The sequence below is a fragment of the Ambystoma mexicanum genome, chromosome 5q (genome assembly GCF_040938575.1).
Source record: "Ambystoma mexicanum isolate Mex_15411 chromosome 5q, UKY_AmexF1_1, whole genome shotgun sequence".
Lineage (NCBI taxonomy): Eukaryota > Metazoa > Chordata > Amphibia > Caudata > Ambystomatidae > Ambystoma > Ambystoma mexicanum.
In genome coordinates this window covers 1,274,588,873-1,274,611,380 of record NC_090933.1, presented here as the reverse complement: position 1 = coordinate 1,274,611,380, position 22,508 = coordinate 1,274,588,873, and the positions used below count along the sequence as shown (strand labels likewise).

Sequence of the window (22,508 nt, the reverse complement as noted above, 5' to 3'; positions counted from 1 at the left end):
AGATCTGATTGGAATTCACCCATTCTCACTTGCTGATGGCAATCTGTCCGAAATGATCTAAATCAACCAGCAGCCTGCTTAGAGACCCTTCCCGTCACTTGAAGCAGATCTCGAAGAATGGAATGGTTCACCGTATCGAAGGTCGCTGACAAGTCTAACATTAACAGGAGAGAAAGGTCGCCCTGGTCCGCCGCCTTCAACAGGTCATTCTGTACAGATGGAAAAAGCAGTCTCTGTTCCAAATCTGGGTCTAAAACCAAACTGTAACCTGTCCAACAAAGATTCTTGTTCCTCAAATTCCAGAAGTTCGGCTGTGACCACTTTTTCAAGAATTTTAGCAGGCCAGGAAAGACCTGCTATTGGTTGATAATTCTGCAAAATCTGAGTCAATAGAAGGTTTTTTTTTTAAGCAGGGGCGTAACTATAGCATGCTTAAGACTGAAAGGTACTACCCCCTGCGTCAGAGATTTATTAATAAACTTTGTCACAAATAAATCCAAAGCTAAACGTTTGGCTGCATAAACCGGAAGAGGAAACAGAGTCATGGGTTGATTTAAGAGTCTCCAATAACCGATAAACATCATCTTCCAATACTTAATGGAAATCAAACCTAGGTAATGAGCTCTGTCTCAGCAAGTCAGAAAGTGAATTAGTTGGTAGTTCCAACGAAACTGCGGCCAATGTTTGAATTGTTTCGGCAATGTCCCTCTTAATACATTCAATTTTATCAATAAAAAGAATTTAAAAGATTAGCCTGCACAAAGGAGGGTTCAATTGAAGTGGATTTGCAGGTCATATTACAAAATTTTGAAACAATCGATTAGAGTTCCCTGGGTAAATTGTTAGCGGCCGTTAATTTTTTGCGAAGAAAATCTCTTTGCTTGCAAAATGGCCGACTTGTATCATTCCGTCATATTAAGGGCCTCGGTTTTGTTTGTTAATCCCAGAGGAGACCAAGAAAGAAGTCTTCCTACACCAACAGAGCGAATCGAGAAGGAACACAATCTTATCTGTTCACAAGCGAGACAGGCTGGAGAAGAAGTACAGGGTCCCGGATTCAGCCCCCAGGTGCTGAATGTCTCAGCCCTCACCTGGCTCGGTCTCTGCAGCAGCCAGGGAGCGCTCAGCGAACCCGTTGTCGGCCGCCATGGTACCTCTGGACCAGGAGGGGAAGAAGCTGTATGCAATGGGCAAGAGAATAATTTACACGGCAGCCTCTATCATTGAGGCAGCGAACGCCCTAGCCATCTTACCCCGATATGACCGGGAACGTTGGTTCAAGTTGGGTCCTATTCTGGACTTCCTGGCCTAAAACAGGTCAAGGCACTGGAGCTCTTTCATGGGGTGGCCTTTGATCAAGCCATCACGGTTGCAGTGGACATCGTGGCCACGGGTTTTCCACCAGATGAGGGAATGGGGTGTCCCCACATCGTCAAGGTTAGTTGAAGGCAACTTACTTTCGCCCGGACGTTCAGACTAACGTACTGGATGTACCGTTCGGGGAGAACGTAAAACCGACAGAGACGGCATGCTCCTTTGGAACTTTGCAGCAGCGACGGCCGTCTTTTCATTCTTCCAGGGCTAAACCAGGAAGATCCTCCAAAGGATATAATATGCCGTACCGACAGCCTCCACGCTCCTCCCAAGAAGCATACAGGGGTTGCTGTCAAGGCGGCGGAGGACAGCAGTGTCGCCGCCCGCAAGGCAGTGCGCTGACCCCCAGGCAGGCCTGAATCACCCGTGGCCCCCGGTGTGAGGCCGGCTGGCAAAATTAGTTGGCATGTGGGAGATCACCACCATGGACAAATGGGTGCTAGATGCTCTCGGACAGGGACACACCATGGCGTTCCAACACAGGTATGCTCGTATCCTGCCAATTCATCTACTAGAACAACGCGGACCCCAGTTTCTGCCGGAACGGTGGGCCATGTTACAGAAGAGGGCTGTAGAACTTGTCCCCCAGCATCTTCGGGGCTCCGGAGTATACGCCAGATACTTTCTGGTTCTAAGGAAAACAGGGGAGTGGAGACCGATCCTAGATCTTAGTCGTCTCAGCAAGTACTTGAAGTCCCAAAGATTCCGGATGGTCACGTTGCAACATGTGCTCGGCCAGCTGGATCAAGGATATTTTCTGACGTGGTTGAATCTGGAGAACCGCTAGGTCCACATCCCCATTCACAAGAAACACTGCAAGTTGCTATGGTTCGTAGTTCAGCATTACCAGTTATGGGCTCTTGCTTTCGGCCTGGAGTCGGCCCTGAGGGTGTTTGTGATGTGCCTGAGTTCTCCATAAACTATCAAAATCGTACTTGACACCATCTCAGGATGCGTTGATTCTAGGTGCCCGGCTCAACAGTGATTTGCTTGGCATCGCCTTCATAGGAGAGGGTGAAGAGCCATACAGCAAGGTTCAGCGCTTGTCGGTGCAGACGGCGACGGTTCTATCCATGAAGTGCTGCTGGGCATGATGTCCTTCATCAGCCTCGTTCGCCTGTGCAGACTTCACATGAGACCTCTCCAGGTGTTCCTGGATGCGAGGTGGATGCAGGTGTCTGGGAATTTTGCAGACAAGATCTCGCTCAACGATTCTGTGGTGGGGCGTACGGCCACATCTCAACCACAGAACTCCGTTTCAGGTTCCTCCTTACCAGGAGACGGTCACCACGGGTGCCCACACTGGGCAGTTGCACGCCAGAGGCCACTTGCACCCGCAGGAGAGGGACCCACACATCAAGGGCCTGGACCTTTGGGGCGTATTGTGGGCCCTCAAGTCGTCACTCTTCTTTGAAAGGCAAAGTGGTGAGGATCTTCTCGGATAACACCACCACCATGTTCTACATCCGGAAACAGGAGGTACCACTCACCAGAGCTTTCCCCAGGACCTTTGTCGCTTGGCCGTTTGTCAAGACCGGTTCCTCGTTTTGTTTCACCTAGCAGGAGTCAAGAACACCATTGTGGACTCGCTCAGCAGGGAATTGCGTTCTTGCCATGAGTGGGAACTTCGCCAGGATCAGGTGGATTTTCTGTTCGCCAAATGGGGCCAGCCCCAGATCGACCACTTTGCAACTGCGGCGAACACCAAGTGTCAGAGGTTTGCCAGCAGGATCCCTCAACCTAGGAGCACGAGGGACAAATCTCGTTCCTGTACATCTTCCCGCCGTCGTTCCCACTCCTCTTGCATGTGATCCACATGCTCAGTGCCACTGCAGGAGTATACTTGTCGCCCTGGCATGGTCGAGGCAAATCTGGTATCCGAACCTACCACGTCCGTCAGTGGCCCGTCCTTCCGGCTGCCACTGTCCCCATACCTTCTCACCAGGAAAAGAGTGGGGGTGATTCTGGCTCCTGGAGCCCTAGAGTTTGGAGGTTATGCTTTACCCGCAGAATGGAACGACATCCTGGCCAGAGCCTCGTCAACTGTGAAGTGCTACGGAAATAAATGAAAATGCTTCTCCGTCTGGTGCCGGACTCCAAAGATTACCCCCATGCGTGTCACAGCTCTGCAACTGCACCATACTTGCTTTCCTTGGCCAAAGCTGGACTGGCTCATGCCAGGTCCCCGGGTAGACTTTTTTTTCTGTGGTCTCACAGGCTTTTCAAGGAGTTCCTCAACGGTCTCTTCGGGACTTTCTCACCGATAAAGGCCCCTAGCCTGGCGTGAGAGGTCAATGTTGTGCTGACTAAACTGATGGGAGAGCCCTTAAAACCTATGCATCAGGCCTCACTCAAGCTTCTCTCATGGAAGACTGCTTTCCTCGTGGCCATCAACTTGGCCAGGTGCGTCGGGAGATTCAGGCCCCGTCTTGCAAGCAGCCTTGTCTTTCCACGCTTCAAAGGTGATACTGCGTACACACCCAATCTTTATGCCAAAGGTGCAGTCTGAATTACACCTCAATGAACCTTTGGTGTTACCTGTCTTATTCCCAAATTGGTCGTCGCTGGCAGAAGATTCCTTGCATTCGCTGGACGTTGCTTGTGCCTTGAAGTTCTACCTGGCACGTACGAAGGCTTTTCGGAAGACTTCAGTTGTACATCAACTTTGGACCTGTAAATTAAGGAAAGGCCTGGTCGAAGGCTTCCATCTCCAGGTGCCTCTCTCAGCTTCATGCGCTGTCATCGACTAGCTAGCAGGCCGCTGAGAGCCCACTCCACCAGAGCCATTGCAGCAACAACTGCGTTTCTCTCTGGTATGCCCCTGCTTGACATCTGCAGGGCTGCGACGTGGAGGCCCATGCATACATTAACGAGGTTCATCAGTGTTAATGGGGATTCCAGCAAGAACTCCTGAGTCGGCCAAGCAGTGCTACGCAACCTGTTTGAGGTGAGTCTGTTCCGGGGGGGGAGTGGTTATTGCTTCTGTTGAACCTTGCCACCTCCCGTGGTTGTGTATGTGTACTGCTGTGCAATCGCTATTCATGAGCATGTGAAGCCATGCCAAACCCCATGCCAGAGATGGTTTAAGTAACCTACCTGTAACTATTGTTCTCCAGCATGGGTCTGGCATGGATTCACATTCAAACCCTGTCGCCTTCCCCTCTTTGGCTCTTCTTGGTTTTACTGCCACTTTACGTGCTTACCAGATCTGAAGATGGCCACCAGGGGTGGAGTTTAGGGAGAGGCCTGTAATTGGATGGGGGCAGTATGACCCAGATGACAGTGATTGGTTTAGAGGAGAAATGCAGTTTTAAAGGGAAACTGTTTTTTCTTTTACTGGGGATGCCCAGCCTGACGACAAGGAATATTCATGTGAATCCATGCCAGACCCATGCTGGGGAACAATAGTTACAGGTAAGAAACTTAAGCCATACTTTTGGAAGATGTCAGGATAGAGATGCCCGATCCTAGAATTATGACACCAAAACAAGTACTTAAAGTCTGAAAATGAGGATGGTCACGTTGCAGCACATTCTCGACCAGGTGGAGGAAGGGGATTTTCTGGCAACTCTAGACCAGGCGGACGCACTCTTCCACATCCCCCATTAATCGAACATCGGACGTTCCTGAGTTTTGTAGTCCTGGGGCAGCACTATCAGTTCAAGGCCCTGCTCTTTGACCTGAAATGAGCTCCGAGGGTATTCACAAAATGCTTAGCCCCAGTAGTGGCGCACCTATGCCGCAAGGGCATCTACCCTTATCTGGATGACTGGGCTCATTCGTTCCCACTCACGTGCTGGCAACCCAGCAAACAGCGGCGACCATATGCCTTCTAACTTCGCTCGGATTCTCCATCAATTATACAAAGTCCTGCCTGGTGCCATCACCGAACGTTCGGTTCCTGGGTGCCCTTCTCAACACGGTTGCGTTTCTGGCAGCCCCCTCGGAGGAGAAGGGTGAAGGCCATCCTAGGGAAAGTTCAACGGCTGTCAGCAGTGTCCATCCCAATAGTCCGGTCCATTAAGTCTCTGTTGGGCATGTCTTCCTGCATTCATCTGTTCACCTTTTGCAGGCTCCAGATGCAGCCTCTTCAGGAATTCCTAGACGCCAGGACGCAGCAGGTCACAGGCCCTTTGGACGGACAGGATTGCCCTCAATCGGGCATTCCTGCAGGCTCTGCAATGGTGGGCGGTGCGGCTGCATCTCAATCGAGGAGCCCCCTTTTGGATTCCTCTATACCAGGCCATGTTCGCCACAGACTCCTCCCTACAGGTTTGGGGAGCCCACACAGGACAGTCTCACGCTATTGGAGAAGAACTTGCAGATAAAGGTCCTGGAGCTCTGGGTGCTCCAAGCCCTCACCTACAAGGGAAGGTGATGTGGATCTTAACGGTCAACACCACCACCACCACCATGTTATACATCTGGAAGCAGGGCAGGACATGCTCCCCCGCGCTCTCCCTAGAAGCCCAGTACCTGTGGCGCTGGGCCATTCTTGAGTACATGTTCCTCGTCCCCTTTCAGCTGGCAGGCACCAACAACCACCATCGCAGACTCGCTCAGCAAGGAGCTCCGGTCCTACCACGAGTGGGAACTTCAGCAGGCGTCTAGGCTCTTCAGCAGGTTGGGTCCTCCCCAGATTGACCTATTTGCGACAACTGCCAACTCCAAATGCTGGAAATTTTCCAGCAGATATACTCAGCCGAGGAGTCTGGGGGACACCTCATTCCCGCGGGATGGGCTCTTCCTGTATGCCTTCCCTCCGATTCTGCTCCTGTTGTGTGCAACATACTGGGACGTTGCCATTGCAGGATGACCCTCGTCACACTGGCGTGGCTGCAGCAGATCTGGTAGCCGAAACCTCCATCTGTCAGTGGCTCTGCCCACCCGGCTGCCTCCTCTTCCCGACCTTCTCTCCAGAGAAAACGAAGTAATACTGCACCACGTCACAGCGTCACTGAGCATCTCAGCGTGGCTCCTGCAGCCCAAGGGTTTGGGCACTATTCCCTGCCGCTGAAGTGCAAGAAGATCCTGGACAAGACCAGAGCTTCCTCTACTTGTCTTGTTAGTCACAAATGGAAGCGCTTCAGAGTGTGGTGCAGGACTCGGACTATTATGCCTCTGCGAATAACTGCTCTGCAGCTCCTTTCGTACATGCTTTTCGCTGGCCAAAGCTGGGCTATCTCACACCTCCATCAACGTTAATCTGGCTGCCATATCCCGGTGCACTCAGGTGCCAGGCAAGCCCTCCTTGTGGTTCCACAGGCTTGTCAAGGAGTTCTTCAGGACTTTTCTGCTGGTGAAGGCTGCTGCCCTGGCTTGGGAGCTCAACTTGGTTTTGACTAAGCTCAAGGGGCCTACATTTGAACCGATGCATCGGGCCCCTCTGAAGTTTCTCTCGTGGAAGCATGCTTTCCTGGTGGCCATCACCCCGGCCAGACGAGTTGGGGAGATCCAGGACCTCTCCTGCATGCAGCCCTGCTTGACCTTACATGCTACAATGGTGGTGCTGCATCCCATCCCACCTTTATACTGAACGTTCCTTCGGGGTTCCATCTGAACGAGCCTTTGGTTCTGCCAGTTTTCTTTCTGAACAATTCTACACTGACTGAAAAGGGTGTTGCATTCGCTGGACGTTGCTCGTGCCTTGAAGTTTTATATGGCACGCATGAAGGATTTTCAGAAGACATCTCCGCTGTTAAATTTAGGACCTGTGGAACTCGGAAGGCCCTGTCTAAGGCTTCCATATACAGGTGGCACTCCAGCTGTATCATGCAGTGTCATCATCTGGCCAACAGACCTCTTCCAGGCCAGCCGAGAGCACACTCCACCAGTCCCATCCAGCGACAAAAGCATTTCTCTGGTGTTCCCCTTCTCGACATCTGCAGGGCTGCTACGTGGAGGTGCACACACCTTCATGGGATTCTACGGACACCTTCATGGGATTCTACTGCATCGAACGAATTCCAGGGAGGAGTGCCGGGTCGGCCAAACTGTGGAAATGATTGTCAGCGGGTGGATGCCTATGTTTTTGCTTGTTACTTTTTGCAGTGTAATTTATTGCATACCTGGTGTTTCTTATGATATGTTATTTATAATAAAATTTTATTGTGACATAATCCTAAAATTAGGATTTTACACAACATTCAATTCTTAATATACAAAATCATATGAGAACAGAATCATATAAAATGCAATGTGTTTACAATTCATCAATTCAACATTAAAATAAGTTCAATTTCAAGGTTACAGAATTTAGCTTCAAAAGCCTCAAACAAGTGCATTAGCCAATACGATTAATTTCCTTTCATAGCTCAAATTCTTGGAGAGGGTAATGCCGTATATGTGTAGAAGATTATTTCAAATTCAAATACAACTTCAAAAGCGGCCAACAGTGCATCAGGTGTTATAGTTCATTATAGGACTTAAATTCAAATCCAAATTCCAAATCTTGATGGATAATAGAGCGTCAACATAGAAAGTGAAAACACGAAAGGAGAGAGTAAGGAGATTTGATGTAATGAGCAAGCGAATGGAAGCATGCCAATTATCATTCACCACTAACTTGGTTCCATCCCTCAGGCAGTCGGCTTTTGACATGCTCCCAGACTCTAAAGAGACCAAGTTTGGCTGAGATGGAATGAGTATTCAAACAATAATCCCAAAAAGAGTTGTAGGAAGGAACCAGACTACCCAGCATTGTTACGCTCACCTGGGTTCCACAGGGGCGCCGAACGAAGCTGGACTGCAGCGGTCTCCACCAATGCGACTCGTAGTGTAGTGATGAGCGACTGCACTTGCCCACTCAGTTTCGTTTGTCTGGCACGTAGGAGGATTTTCCTAAAGTAGTAAAATGGTAATTAGCTGACCGTGGTAAAAGGGGTTAACTTTGTCTTTTCCGAAACCACCTTGTGTTCCCTTCATCATGTCTCACCTTATTGTTAGGAAGGATGGGCTCTCCATCCTGCGTCGGCGTGCAGGTGTGCGTAGAAACCAGTTAACTTCACTGGTCCGTAAGTTTATGGCACAGTTTTCAGGCAACGATGACTCCTAGGTATGTTTTATGCCAATCCAAAGTATAATGCAAGTCTTAGTGTTCGATTGTCTTATAGTTCACTCTTGCTCCTTTTATATATTTCTTCCCTTGCAGAATGGCCCAAGGTGAATGTTCCGTCTCCGAAAGGATTGAGGTAGCGCCAAGGTAAGAGTCAGTTTTGCACTAATCATAGCAAGCGATATTGTTAAGAGATTAACCAATTGTCCTCTCTATATTTTGCAGGTGTGGCGCTTCTCCGGAATGAGGGATGTAGGATGAGGACTAGCGACACCTCGAGCGGTAATGTAACAAGTAAGTATCTCATGGTATGAATTTGAATGTCTTTTGCAGAGCGCAGCTCACCTGTTTTTCTTTCTTATGCAGATGCTCCGAGCAGTGATTTCAACAGAGTGCCTCGCGGGATCGTGTGGATGAAAGGAGCATTGGAGAGGATGCCGCGGCGCTGCTGCTGACAGTGCAGCGCTGTAACAGATGTTTTCTTTTCCTCACAGGTGCGGCGCCTCCCCGATGAAAGCGACGACTAATGGTGTGGCTCCTGTTCTAATCTGCTTTTCCTCTTCTCTTTTGCAGGTTCGGTTCACGGAGAACAAGACAGATTTAGCTCTAGACTGGATGCTGAGCTGCAGGCACGGTGAGCGTTACGCTGCAGAGATGCAGAATAACGCGAAGCGTGTGCTGCTCTCCGGGCGTAGTTTAAATAGCCACCATAAAGTAGGTCCCAGGTAAAATAGTTCCAGTACCACACCCAAGAAAAATAGTCCCTGGAAGAAAGTAATCCCTTCAAGGCCTCACGGTGGCCTGTACATGATTTCTCTACAGGATGTCCTGCTTAGTTTTAAAAAAGGCAATATGAGCCCCTAGGCGATCCCTTGAGCCTCCCTGAGTTCTCATGGGTGCCTGTACTCTGGGCAGATGGGTCTGCTTCTGATGTCTGGGGGCAGGCATCGTGACAAGCATACACATATAAATGGACCCCAGTTCCTTACATTGTGTTAGGACATGCCAAACCGATTCTGCCTGGGCACATATTCGGCACAACCTAAATTCAGGGGGTACCTTTAAACGGAAGCCCAGCACGGTCATCACCAGAAGTTGATTTATCCGTATACTCGGGATGAACTAACTTCAGGGGCAGGGCAAAACTGTAAGTAGGGCTGGATCCTACGATGGCAATGCACAACATGAACTACCGCCTCGTATCCTTTTAACCTTACCAATGGTCTATAGTTCTCACTCCAGTCCCACCCGTTGAATTTATGCTCAAACGATTTTTTTAAGTGGACAAAACGGTAGCCTCTCTTTTTAGCGAAAGGCCAATCGATCGTAAATGGGTCTTCATTTAGAGTCTTAAAATTGAAGCCATACTGGGTCCTTTCCGATTCATAACTGTCCCGCACCATGGCCAGTAGCTTACAGGTAAGATTGGAGCAGGAGTTAAGATAAAATATCCCCTTAGCTCGCAGTGCCATACCTCTTAAAGATGTTAGGCCTAATTCAAGGCGGAGATATTTCATGGGGCATGTCGGGTTCAGTCCTAACACTGTACGCCAATAATGGCCCTCAAGTTTGTTTAGCCATGCAAGATCCTGGATGGCCAGTGCTTCAAGGCCATAGAGGACGGCTGGGTCAAAGCATTGCTGGTAAAGTTTTACAATCCCAGCCATTCTATACCCCGCTGTACCTCTAGCAAACTTGCAGGCTTGGAGCGTGAGTGTTTTAACTTGTCGTTATTGCTAATGATCACAATTATTGTTAGGGAGAATTCTCAAGAATTTGCTAATTCCCTCCACCTTAGAGACCCCCAGCAACATCGCTGGATTTTGAGGACTTGATTTTTTAACCTGGAGAGTGTGACCCTTTTTCCCCACTCCATGTGTTTTAATGTAATTTTTCATACACTGTGTTTTTTTGGTTGTGGAGTCTGACACACTCCATAGGTATCATCTTTTACATTGTGTCACACAGCACCTTCAGTGCAGTGACACAGGGAAGCCTTTCAGATTTCCCAAGGTTTAAATACCTTCTCTGGGATAAACTACTGTTTCCCAGAGCAGTGAATGAAATTGACTTTACTTACCATTGTAAACCTGCTAGACCCAGCACATCCTATCTTACAATGGGGTGCTGGAGGGGTTACTTAGTATCTATCCCCTGTGTCTAGCTTCTCATTTAACATTTTTGTTAACCTTTCCTCACAGAATTGCTGGTGGCAATGGTTTCATTTGAACTACCATGGTTTGCATTTACCACGGGCTGCGTTCACAGCCAAAGTAAAGCAACCGCGGAAGCCATCTTTGTCAAAATGGCAGCCTGTCGTATTCTTTAGCTAGTTCTTTGTGGAAAGGTCCTTCTAGAAGTTTTCTCTGCATGCCAAACCAGGTTTGGTCTCTTTCTTCATTTCGCCATTTGGCGGGGTTTCTGTAGTGAAACCCGCCTCTGGCTCCATAGTGTCTGGGGTAGGCAGGAAGTGAGGGAGGTGCCCGAAACCCCCTGTTCTTAGTCTTCTAGGAGACCCAAATGCACTTTGTGGTGATTGGCTGGCTGACTGGCTGACTGTCTGACAAGGACAGCCACCTTGCTGGGTGTGACAGCTAGGCTGGAATGAATGGGAGAGAATTGAATAAAAGGCAATTCCTTTGGCTTGGAAGGCAGAGTCGACCACTGGACGAAGGAACCAAAGAAGAGCTTGAAGAGGACGGCTGCTGAAACTCCTGGACCGTTGGTTAGCCCGGTAAAGCCCTGCTGCAGTGCCGAAACACCAAGTTTGCATCGACAGAGAAGCCCCTGCCAGGACGACTTCTACCCTTGAGTTGGTGGGACCAATCAACTCCAAGGTAAGCCACCTGGACATCCATTTCGGAGCTGGTTGAATTTCCACAGAGTTGCTGCTGGAAACCGTATAGCCAGGCAGAGGAACTCCAGATTGGGTGTGTTGCTTTTAAGCTTGTCTAAAGCATTTGAAAGATCCTCTGGACTCCCATGAAGCAGGACTGACCAAGCCTGAGCCCCCTCAACATAGTGCAATACCCCAAAAGCTCCATCTTGACAGCCAAGCCAAGAACCGCAGTGTTGATATTTGCGGTATATGCGAGGAGCTGAAACGCGAAACAGCCACTACAAGTGAAGTTTGCCGGTTGCGGGTTTTGACAGTCCCAGTGAATTGCAGGAGTCCCCCCCCCCCGACGTCCTCCCTCTTGTCCCCACGACTGAGTCCCAGGAACAGTGAGATCTGCAGAGCTGCACAGGAACAGAAGTCATCAGCTGCATCTTTTCTTCTTTACTAAGGTACTGTAAAACAAGTCTAAGAGAACTTACCTCTTACTGTAAAAGTGCTTGAAACTTCTACAACTCATAAGTCTTATCAGCTTGTGGCCCTACATTTGATTCTTCTTTTCATCAGACTCCTAAGAACATGTGCTAAGACTTTACCATTTACTTACCAGAGGTGCTTCATCATATACAAGACTTTTGCCCATTGACTTTGGCCTAGCCTATTGAACTGAATGACTCGTCTAGGAATATCTAAAAGTACTTAACTGCTTAGGAATATTTGTGGTCTCTTGTTCTAATAACCTTTGTCTTTTACCAACTTCTAAAAGTATTCTAAATGCCAACTTTAAGATATTAATGACTCCGGCACCCTTGTTATGAAGTCGCCTGTGGGTGTAGGTTGTGTTTGTGGGCCATCCCAAAAGGGTCTTTACTGATTTAGAAACTAGAGTGTACAGTATTGAAGTGTATGTGTTACTATTCTATTGTTCCCTTCTAAAGAAGACCTTATAACTGACTTATAAATACATCAATTGTTTATGCAAGAAACCTTGAGTGTAAGAGTTTATTTGAATACCTGTAACTGTGAATCTTTGTGTACCTCCACTACAGCTCACATTTCCCCTCTTGAGATAGCCTGGCTGCTCAACACACAACCAAAACTGTGTAGTACAAGCGTATACCAAAGGTTGGGTTGCCTATACCTGTAGTCAGAGTTGTTTGTAGTGTTCCCAGAGGGTACTACATAGAAACCTTGCCTAGCAATTAACACTTTAAATACCCAGCGGTTTCTAAGCGCGGACCGAACCTGTGTTGCTCCATTGTCTTGCTTCCAAGGCAAGCACGTTGCCCGAGAGCTATCATCCCGATATGTCAAGTGTTGCAGTTTAATTTATTGCATGTCCCTTAGTGTATTTTAATGTGTGACTGCACTGGCCCAGGGGATTGTTGCATTTCAATGTATTAGAAGACCTTTAGTCTCCCACTGTTTTATTTATCTTGCAAACTTGTTCCCAACTCAGGTGACAGCTAACAGCTGCCAGTTTTACAGTCAGTGTAAAATCTTCGGCCTGGTGCTAGCCCCGTCCCCTTCCTGTACTAGGCTTCCTTGAGTCCTTGGAACAGTCCCCCCCTCTCCCTCCCAAGAGGGCCTACCTATGGTTGCTCACCTGCCCCTTTTTTCTGTCACCAGCTCCTCTGCACCCTAGAAAAGTTGGGTGGGAACCATTGTGTCCATCGAGGGATTTTTGCCCACCTGTCATGTCCCTGCCCCCTTCCTCCTTGATTCGTCCAGCCCCTTCCTGGGACAGCTGTGGAGGAGGGAGGCTGTGCCTGCATGCTTTAGCCTACCCCCCTGTAAATCCCCACCCGTTTCCTGTCACTTGGATCCTGGGAACTATCTTGACCTCCTTCCCCCTCTCTGTCACTTGGACAGCTGTGTTCATAATGGCCCCACCCTCTTTCTCCTGGGACCCTTTAGGCGGGTTCTGCAGGGGTGGGGCAATAGCCTTACAAGTGAACCGAGAACCAGGGCTGGCTCCTCTTTTTTGGCTGCAGTGTTAGATGCATGGTTGGGGGCAAGGGAGCTACAGAGACCCAAGCAGGTACACTGCTCTCCTCTGCCCCTCTGTTTATCTGTCTCTCTCTCTGTGCCCCTCGCGCCCTCTCTGTGCCCCTTGCCCTCTCTGTGCCCCTCGCCCTCTCTGTGCCCCTCGCCCTCTCTGTGCCCCTCGCCCTCTCTGTGCCCCTCGCCCTCTCTGTGCCCCTCGCCCTCTCTGTGCCCCTCGCCCTCTCTGTGCCCCTCGCCCTCTCTGTGCCCCTCGCCCTCTCTGTGCCCCTCGCCCTCTCTGTGCCCCTCGCCCTCTCTGTGCCCCTCGCCCCCTCTGTGCCCCTCGCCCTCTCTCTGTGCCCCTCTGGCCTCCTCTCTCTGCATGCCCCCCCGCTCTGCCTCTGGGTTTAACTAGCTAGTATTCCTCTCATCAATGCCCCTCCTTGTGCCTGCAACCCAGTGTAGACAATCATCCATGTCTAGTGTGCCTAACTTACTCTGCTGGCAATTAGCCTACTTCCCTGTCTGTAATAAATGTGTTTCCTGATTTCTGCAAAGACGTTGGTGCCTTCTTTTGTGTACTCGCTTTCTTGGGCAGCCTGCCTGTTGTTGCCATGGGGGGAACCCAGTCCGCATAGACAACGCATGTTAGGGGAGTTTTCCTAGAGTGCCACCTGGAGGTAAGACTTCAGTAAACTATCCCAGTGGTTTGTAGATCACCAACTAGTATCTGTCTGCATGACTGCTGGAACCTCGGTAGAGTGGCAGAGCAGAGTCAGGCTTTGCTTAAGAGGAAGATGTGAGCTGTTAAGTACAGTGAACCCAGATAGACATGCACATCAAAGAAGCACTTGCACATGTAGTTTATATAAAATTATAGATGTATTATATTTACACCAGAATTGCCTTAAATACTTCATTCGTTTTCACAAGAACACTTCGGAATACTTTAGAATATACTTCAAAGAACACTTCTTAGTTTGGTTGTTCGCGGTTAAATTTATTGCAACATTAGAAAGTGAAAAGACAATGCTATTGAATTATCGTTAACTACGCTTACTCATGGTTCTTAGTAGAAATACGGTAAGACCTTTACTCTGCATAAACATATAAGCAAGTGACTTTAGGGAAGGGACATGGTTGGTTAGTATAACACTAGCGCTGTTTAAGGGTCTAGAGATGTTTTCTTAGCACAGCAAGTCCGAAAACACAACCCTGCTTAAGGCAGTTTGGAAAGGACTCAAAGTCTTGACAAGCAGCAGAATACCAAGAATTTCTGTGGATTTCTTCAAGTCTCTAGTCTTTAAAGATGCAGCAAGTAAACAACTAAAGGTGGATAACTTGTTAAGGACTTGACAAGTGGACATAATCAGCCGCTTCGGTCTGAGGCAATAGGGGGATACTTCTGGGTGCACCCCAGCGCCCTGGAGCATCTTTACGGATCAAGGTAAGCAATACCCCCCCCCCCCCCCAGTACCTTAGAATTGAAGAAGACATTGTGGGTGGATTCTCTACAGTGTGGCTGTGCTGGACCCGACCTCCAGATGCCTTGGTCTGATCACTGAAGGCAGGACAATGGATGGGATCTCTCAGCAGCAGTCTCGATGGAGGACCTCTGGCACGGCTTTCATCAACTTCTTGGGCCACTCTGTGGATTTAGCACCTTTTCTGCAGCACCAACAAAGGTAGTGATTCACCCCGTCAATCTTCTTTGCTTCTCACAGTCGCAGACACTGCTGAGGGTGTCTCAGCAAATTGGATTGAATCACTGGAGTGTCCTTGAGGGCTCAGCAAATATTTGGACGGGTTCGGCCTTTCCACAACGATGCACTCCGAATGGGCAGCAGGTCTCCTGCTATTGGCGTCTCTCTGCTCTGGAAACTCACAGGACTTCTGTAGATGGCTCAAAACAAAGTTTGTCTTGGGACTGGTTGTTCCCACCAGTCGAAGAGAAGTAGTAGTCTTCGGAGTTTCTCTGTCGCACAGAAAACGGGGTCATTACAGCAGTGGTCATTTCAGTGTTGGAAAGGGTCTGCAGGCGTCCCAACTGCTTGACCCTTGGCCTGACTTGTAGGACCTTAAATCAATGGGCTCGGCTCATATTGGCTCAGCGCGTTAAGATATTTATCAAAAGTTCAGTCAAGCTCGTAATATTCCCGAAAGTCTGTTTTCCTGTGAACTTAAATGTAGACAGCCTCTTATTATGTCCTAGAGAACACTTTTGCCCCCAAGTTAAGGTAACTAACGTTTATAGTGGTCTTCTCACCTAATATGATTCAATGGAAGCAAGGGCTCTTCATATAGATATTAGCAATCTCTTCCGCTGAGCCCTGCCATGAAGAAATGATACCCCTCGATAGGTGTGTGATGAAAGATTTTCTTTTTGATGATTTCCTCCAATAGACTTTTCTGGGACAACCTTTCTTTTTGCTTTGTTTTGACGCTTGAACTGATATTTTGGAGGCAAGTAAAGTCTTGTGCTTTACATCCCTTGCTTTGAGCTATTTTTTATGGGGGAAACTGATCAGTCCATGAGATTAACAGTACTGAGCGAATAGGTCTCTTTATGGATTTCTTGTATTTTTACAACTGCATACATCACCTTAAAGTGAAGTGCGGCTAGGATACTTTGTAAGCTTAGAACTGTTTCTTTCGGCTACAATAATAATAATGTTATTTGGCCTTCTTCCTGCCCTGACAGGGACAAAATAGCCATACATGGCAAGCCCTTTCCTGGGTAAAACTGCTAATTTCACTGGCTATGGGGTGATCTTTGTCTGGCCGGATGTGGGACAGGGACTGTCTGGTCCCAGTACACATCCAGATACCTGAATGTCTGCTGCTGGGCAGATGGGGTGGCCAGTGGCTATCCATGTTTCGATAGCCACTGCCTTTTTGACTGTTTCAGATCCTTTCCACCTGTAGACCCGGACAAGCTTCCAGTCCAAATTTTAGATAAAAGGACTCCTCCTGCAACTATTCTTCAGGTCCCCATTTAAGCCAAATCCTCTATGAAGAAGAGCAGCCTGTTGACGACCTGAGAACAACCATTGCAGCTGACCAGCAGCCACTCCATTGAAGTCCCACTGAAGCCCTGCGTCTCTGCCTGACCTCAAGAAGGCCCTCCTAGGATGCATCGACCCCATGACTAGTGGGGAACAACCAGTCTCGACCCCTGCTCAAGGATCCATGCCTTAGGAAGTATCCCTGAACCCAACCAGTGGACTGACCAGCGCTCTCCTGGGCTACCTGGCTACAACCTTTGCTTTTCCGATTGCATCCTTAGAATATGAAGTGTCTTGAGCATGTACTACAATACGCTTGGTCCTGCATTTCCAGCCTTCTTGCATCAATGAAAGCCATGCAGGACATGCTCCTTTGTTCATTGAGAATCACCTGTGGTGACTTCCGTTGCAATCAGTCTTCAAAGCTCCATGGAGGTGTCCTAAAGTTGCCTGCTCCATAGAATTCTTCTACATTTTGCCCCATGGGTGTCAAGCCTGAATATGTCTGGAGCCGAGATTCAAGCACCGCGACCAACTGAAATTCAATCCTGCGTCAGAAATTGACTTCTGCACCTGCGACCCTGGGCCTCCCTCATCCGGACCAATCATAAGAGGGTGTCCCCAATGGAATCTGGAACCTCAGCAGTGGTCTGTGGAGAAATCTGAGTAAGGGGGTAAGTTAGCACACCAATTTCTCCATCCTCTGTAGGTTTACAAAAGTGTACATTTCTGTCCCTATCTCTCTTTCCTGATTTAAATCGGTATAACTTGAAATGCACTGTCTTTAGGGCACTAGGCCCCAATTCATCTTAAGTGGACATAAGTGATAAGGATGTATTCTAGTGTTGCTCGCAAATGCTTCTACTTGATGATATGCATCTAACTGCTTACCTGTGTTGCACTGGTTTTGATTCATATGCTTTCTATCTATTTACAAGAGTGTATGTATATTTTTTATAGTAAGTCAGTTATAATATTTGCCTACATGTTTAATTGATTAGTGTGTATTTTAAAGGCCTAATAAATCATTGTATATTTTTGTACTTAACTGTCTAACTGGAATTATTGGTGTTTGCCTGTGTGGACTACTTTAGCCCTGGACCACTTTCGTACCCACTCCTAAGTCTAAGCCTTACCGGTCTGCTGCGTACCTTGATTCGGTTTGGCTAGACTTCAGTGTACCATAACAGGTAGTGCACCTAGAAAGAGTACACATGGTTTCACTGTCACCAGCCTGTTGAGGACACATTTCAAAGTAACAGGTTACGTTAAGGAAAATAAAAGGGTCATCTGTGGCATGTGCTGGATTTCAAAAGTGAAGACAAAAAGAAAATGGGAACAATGCTGTCTACACTGGTTCATCTTGAGATAACTCTTTGGTAACTTCATGTCCCACAGTAGGGGGGTGGTCTACTCATCTTGTGTATTTTGAAAGCTCTTCTGGAGTCAGGCCTCTGCTTGCAGACCCTGTATCTTCTCTTCACCCTAACTAGAATTGTGCCACTGAAAAGCGGAACCACTCAGCCATTCGCAGTTCAGCTTTAATATAAAAAGGGAAATACATGTGTTTTTCAGTCGATGGGATTTCTACTAAAAGCGCTCTGCAAGCCCCTTCAAGGGTCTATTTGTTCTTTAACAGACTGTTTGAGCACCTTTCTGACTGTTGGGCCCCACTTTGAGTGGCTCTATTTTTAAAAATTGTTTTACTTGCCTGTTCTTTTGTAGTTCTTTTCATTGCACAAATATTATATAAAGAATATATTTTGATAACTATATTGTGCAGCTTCCCTTATTCTGTCTATTGAAAAATGTTCACTGAAGGTTTTAATTTGACTGCTCAGCATACTTCCACTTGGAAATTGAAAATAACTTGAGGAAACCCTGTGCAGCAGCTAGGGTGATGGATCTGTGTCCCAGAAATAGGACAGAAAAAAATCTCCATCATGCAGATATATGGCAGACTGCACCCCATCACATCTGCCTTGTCCCAGACACCGTTTAGATATAGCAGACTGCATCCCAATCACATCTGCCTCGTCCCAGACACAGTTTAGATATAGCAGACTGCATCCAATCACACCTGCCTCGTCCCAGACACTGTTTAGATATAGCAGACGTCATCCAATCACATCTTCCTCGTCCCAGATACCGTTTAGATATAGAAGAGTGCATCTCAATCACATCTACTTCGTTCCAGACAACTTTTAGATATAGCGGACTGCACCTGAATAACATCTACCTCGTCCCAGACAGTTTAGATATGGCGGACTGCATCCCAATACCATCTACCTCGTGCCAGACGCCGTTTAGACCCATCAACCATTTGTGGACAATTTGACAGCACTAAACTAGCTTTTAATCATGGCCTGCGTGGCCATCAACCAGTGGGTCACTTTCCAGGCTTAAAGTAATGCTGCTACTCATTTAAATGTTCTACCTTCTATCTCAGATTCGTTTCCCCAATGTAGCCCCCCACTGATCTCATTTATGCTCCCCATAAGAAGACCTAGATGTCCTGTTCTTTGAAGTTGAGGGGTGTACGTGAAACTCATGCGATCTGAGCTGTGGGTGTAGTGAGTGGTGGCCATTGTTTTATGCTGAGTTTCTGACTGACATGTGGACTCATTTGTTTCTGTGGCAGGATGAAGTCTCTAGAGCAGGATGCCCTCAAAGCCCAGATGGTGATTGCCAAATCAAAAGAGGGCCGGAAACGTAGTACACTGGATCAGCTTGCTGAATCGCCTTCACCTGCCCCCACCCCTTCACCAACACCACTGGAAGGTATGGTAATTGGTAAAGGAAAACATATCTTTTTATTTTAACCTGAAATATGGTCAGATTTAATGTGGAGCAATAGCATTTCTAAACTGCTCAATTTATACTGGATGATTTTATGTGTTTAAAATGCTAGCTATTCAAATGTAAATATGTGATGTATTGTTCAAAACAGTTTCTTCGTAATGTAATCAACCAATTTGTATTCTTGATTATAGAAAAAATCAGTATCAGTTTCGTTTCTGATCTTTCTTTCTCAGTAGTAACCAATCACTGGTCTCTGGGTCATACTGCCCCCAGCCAATGACTGCCCTCGCCCTAAGCCCCGCCCCTGGCAGCCATCCTCAGATTTTTACCGCACGTTCAAGTGTTGGGAGTCCTCGTGCTTAGCTCTCGAGCTTTTGCTGCGTTTTCGCGCTTTTTTAGGAGATTTTCTCATTTTTTCGGTTAAATAGAGCCGCAAGCTCCACCGTTTCTACTTCCGATCAACGGGGATCCGTTTCGGAGTTTCTACGCCCCTCAAGGGTGAAGATTTTGTCGAGTTACGCTTTTGGAGGATTCCAGAAGTTCTGAGGCCTACCCCGGACATGGCCCAGGAGAAAGGGAGCTCGACGCCCGGGAAGCTGTTCAGGACCTGCCCTGGATGCCAGCTTCAGAACGTTTTCAAGGAGGACGAGCATTCGTTATGCCTCTACTGTCTCCATGAGGACAAGACACACAAGGAAAAGGACTGCATTTTGTGGGAACATGTCGGAGCGGACCATGAAGGATCGCCACCTCCGTCTCGCCAACTGGCTGGAAGGCAAGAGCCCGCCAGGCGAGAAGAAGAAAAAGAAGTCCGAGTGGTCTTCTTAGTCCTGTGAGGGTGCTCCGGCGACGGGGGCCCAACAAAAGGCTAAGCACCGCGAGTCCGCAGGCACCGGGACCGCCGACTGGTCGGGCTCCTTGGCTGCCAGGCAGGGCTCATCCTCCCCGGCACCATCGACCACGAGCCAACGCTCTGGCTCGGGTAAGAGGAAGTCCGAGAAACCGGCGAAGCTTCTGTAGAGGCCCCGGTCGATCTCCAAGATTCCGGCAGAGGGGGAGCGAGGCTCGGACTCTCCCCCAAGGTGAAGGCCCCAGGCGTACAGAAGGTGACATTGGCCTTAATTCACCCTGCTAAGACCTCGATTGAGGATGTCGCCGCGGCCCTGGCTCAGCCTGTGGTGGCTACACCAGTGGAGGCGCCCTCAGGTACCAGAGTCTCCCTGCCACCGCGGAGGGAGTCATCTTTCAGGCCCATCGAGAAGACCCCCACGAAGTCCTCGTTGGAAAGGGTGGGGGAGGGCTTGGTGGCCGTTGTGGATACGGACACGACCTCTGAAGAGGAGCTCATCCAAGTCGTGGAGGAGGCCCAGCCCATCGGGAGGGATCCCGACGAGGGCGACAGTGACGCAGACGAGGCTCCTCAAGAGCCCTCGCTCCCGTCGTTTCCGGCGCCGCAGGACACCTCGGCGGCCATTTTGTCAGCCATCCAGTCCTTATGCTTGGAGATAAGGACTAGGTTACCCCTTCCCCCGACGGAGGTGCCTGAGCCAGACCCGACGGAGGAACCAGAGTCAGGACCTTTCGGAGAGCCCACCACTTAAGAGGAGGAGGAGGCATCCTAGGCCTCCTCTCCCGCCTCTGCGGCCTTCTCTGCCTTCCCCCCCGGTCTACTACCCACGGGGATGATACAGACATGGACACGACTACGACGGGTACGGATGACGACGGAGGCGACGACGGGACGTGTCCCCTGTCGCCCCCTGCCCGGGCATCCCCGCCTGACGAGATTGGATCCTTCCATGCAATGATTTCCAGGGCATCCGAGCTCTTCCAGCTCTGCCCCGAGGAAAAGGAGGAGGGGTTCCTTTACCAACGGTGCAAGGCTAAAAGGAAGACGGTCCTCGCCGTACCGCTTCTTGATGACATCTGGTATGAGGGGCTCGCCCTCCTCAAGAACCCTGCCACGGCTCCTGCGAAGAGGGACCGGCACGAGAAGAAGTACCGGGTCCCCGATGCTGCCCCCTTGTGCCTTAGGGCGCAACCTACCCCGGACTCGGTCGTTTCGGCGGCGGCCAAGAGGAAAGCGGGGGGGGTTATCGGCCTCGACTTCAACCTCCCCTCCGGACGGCGAGGGTAGGAAGCTGGATGCGATGGGACGACGGGTCATCTCATCTGCAGCGACGACCATCAAGGCGGCCAACGCCCTGGCCATCGTAGCCCGCTACGACAAGGAGTTGTGGTTCAAGATCGCCCCTCTGTTGGACTTCCTTCCGGATGCCAAGAGGGCTGAGGCCTTGGAAATCTTGCAGGAAGGTGAGATTGCCTCGGACCACACCATTACGGTGGCTACGGACATCGCTGACACTGGTTTCCGTCAGTTGGGCAACAGCGTTTGCCTGAGACGACGAGGATGGCTCAAGGCGACGGATTTCCGCCAGGACGTTCAGACCAAGGTTTTGGACATGCCTTTCGATGGGAACAACCTTTTTAGCAAGGTGGTTGATGAATCCCTTCAGGCGATCAAGACGGACACGGAAACGGCCCGTGCACTGGGTGTGCTCCAACAGCGACGGCCGTCCTTTCGGAGCTCCGGAGGCAGACAGGGTGCCTCCAAGGGAGCCGGCAGCAGCTCCTCTACGTACCATCAAGCGGCGAGGTCTTCGTCGCAGGAGGCCTACAGGGGACGCGGCAAGTCAGGTGGATCCCGCCGCCGTCGCCGCCAAGGTGGTCAAGGAGGCAAAGCGGCCTCCAAGCAAGATTGAACCGACCATCGGGTCGGGCCCCCGCCGAAGCACCCCGGTGGGAGGCCGGCTGACGAAGTTAGTTGGTGTGTGGGAGTCCATCTCCACCGACCGTTGGGTGCTGGGCGCCCTGGCCCTGGGGCACGCCCTCGAGTTCCAGAAGAGGTGCCCCCGCATTCCTCCCGTGGCCAGGAAGGAAAATCACATCCCTCAACTGCTGTTGGAAGTAAGGGCGATGCTCAGGAAAGGTGCCATCGAGCTCGTCCCGAAGAGGCTTCGGGGCTCCGGAGTTTACTCAAGATACTTCCTCGTGAAGAAGAAGACAGGAGGATGGCGTCCCATCCTGGACCTGCGACGACTAAACAAATACATCAAGGCACAGAAGTTCCGGATGGGCACCCTCCAGCATGTGCTGGGACAGCTGGAGGAGGGCGATTTCCTGTCGTCGTTGGACTTGGAGGATGCTTACTTCCACATCCCCATTCTAAAGAGACACCGAGTTCCTCAGGTTCGTGGTCAAAGGGCGGCACTACCAGTTCAAGGCCCTCCCGTTCGGATTAAAATCGGCGCCCAGGGTGTTCACCAAGTGCCTAGCACCGGTGGCGGCGCGGCTGCGCCTGCAGGGTATCCACGTCTACCCCTACCTGGACGACTGGCTCATACGGGCAAGGACAAGGGAGCTCGCCATGGAACACACTGCGAAGACCGTC

General features: G+C 49.6%; 1 protein-coding gene across 27 annotated transcripts in view; it reads left to right on the top strand.

Moving 5' to 3' along the window:
• The window catches only part of SCRIB (scribble planar cell polarity protein), a 1,329,907-nt gene that overhangs the window by 1,210,495 nt on the left and 96,904 nt on the right, over positions 1-22,508 (top strand). For all 27 annotated transcript variants that reach the window (XR_011278687.1, XM_069621824.1, XM_069621823.1 and 24 more), the window contains one exon: positions 18,897-19,036. Coding sequence is in view for 26 of the 27 variants with exons in the window: in XM_069621824.1 (XP_069477925.1) it covers positions 18,897-19,036 (140 nt within the window). In the remaining variant the exon portion in view is untranslated. The remainder of the gene's footprint in view (positions 1-18,896; positions 19,037-22,508) is intronic.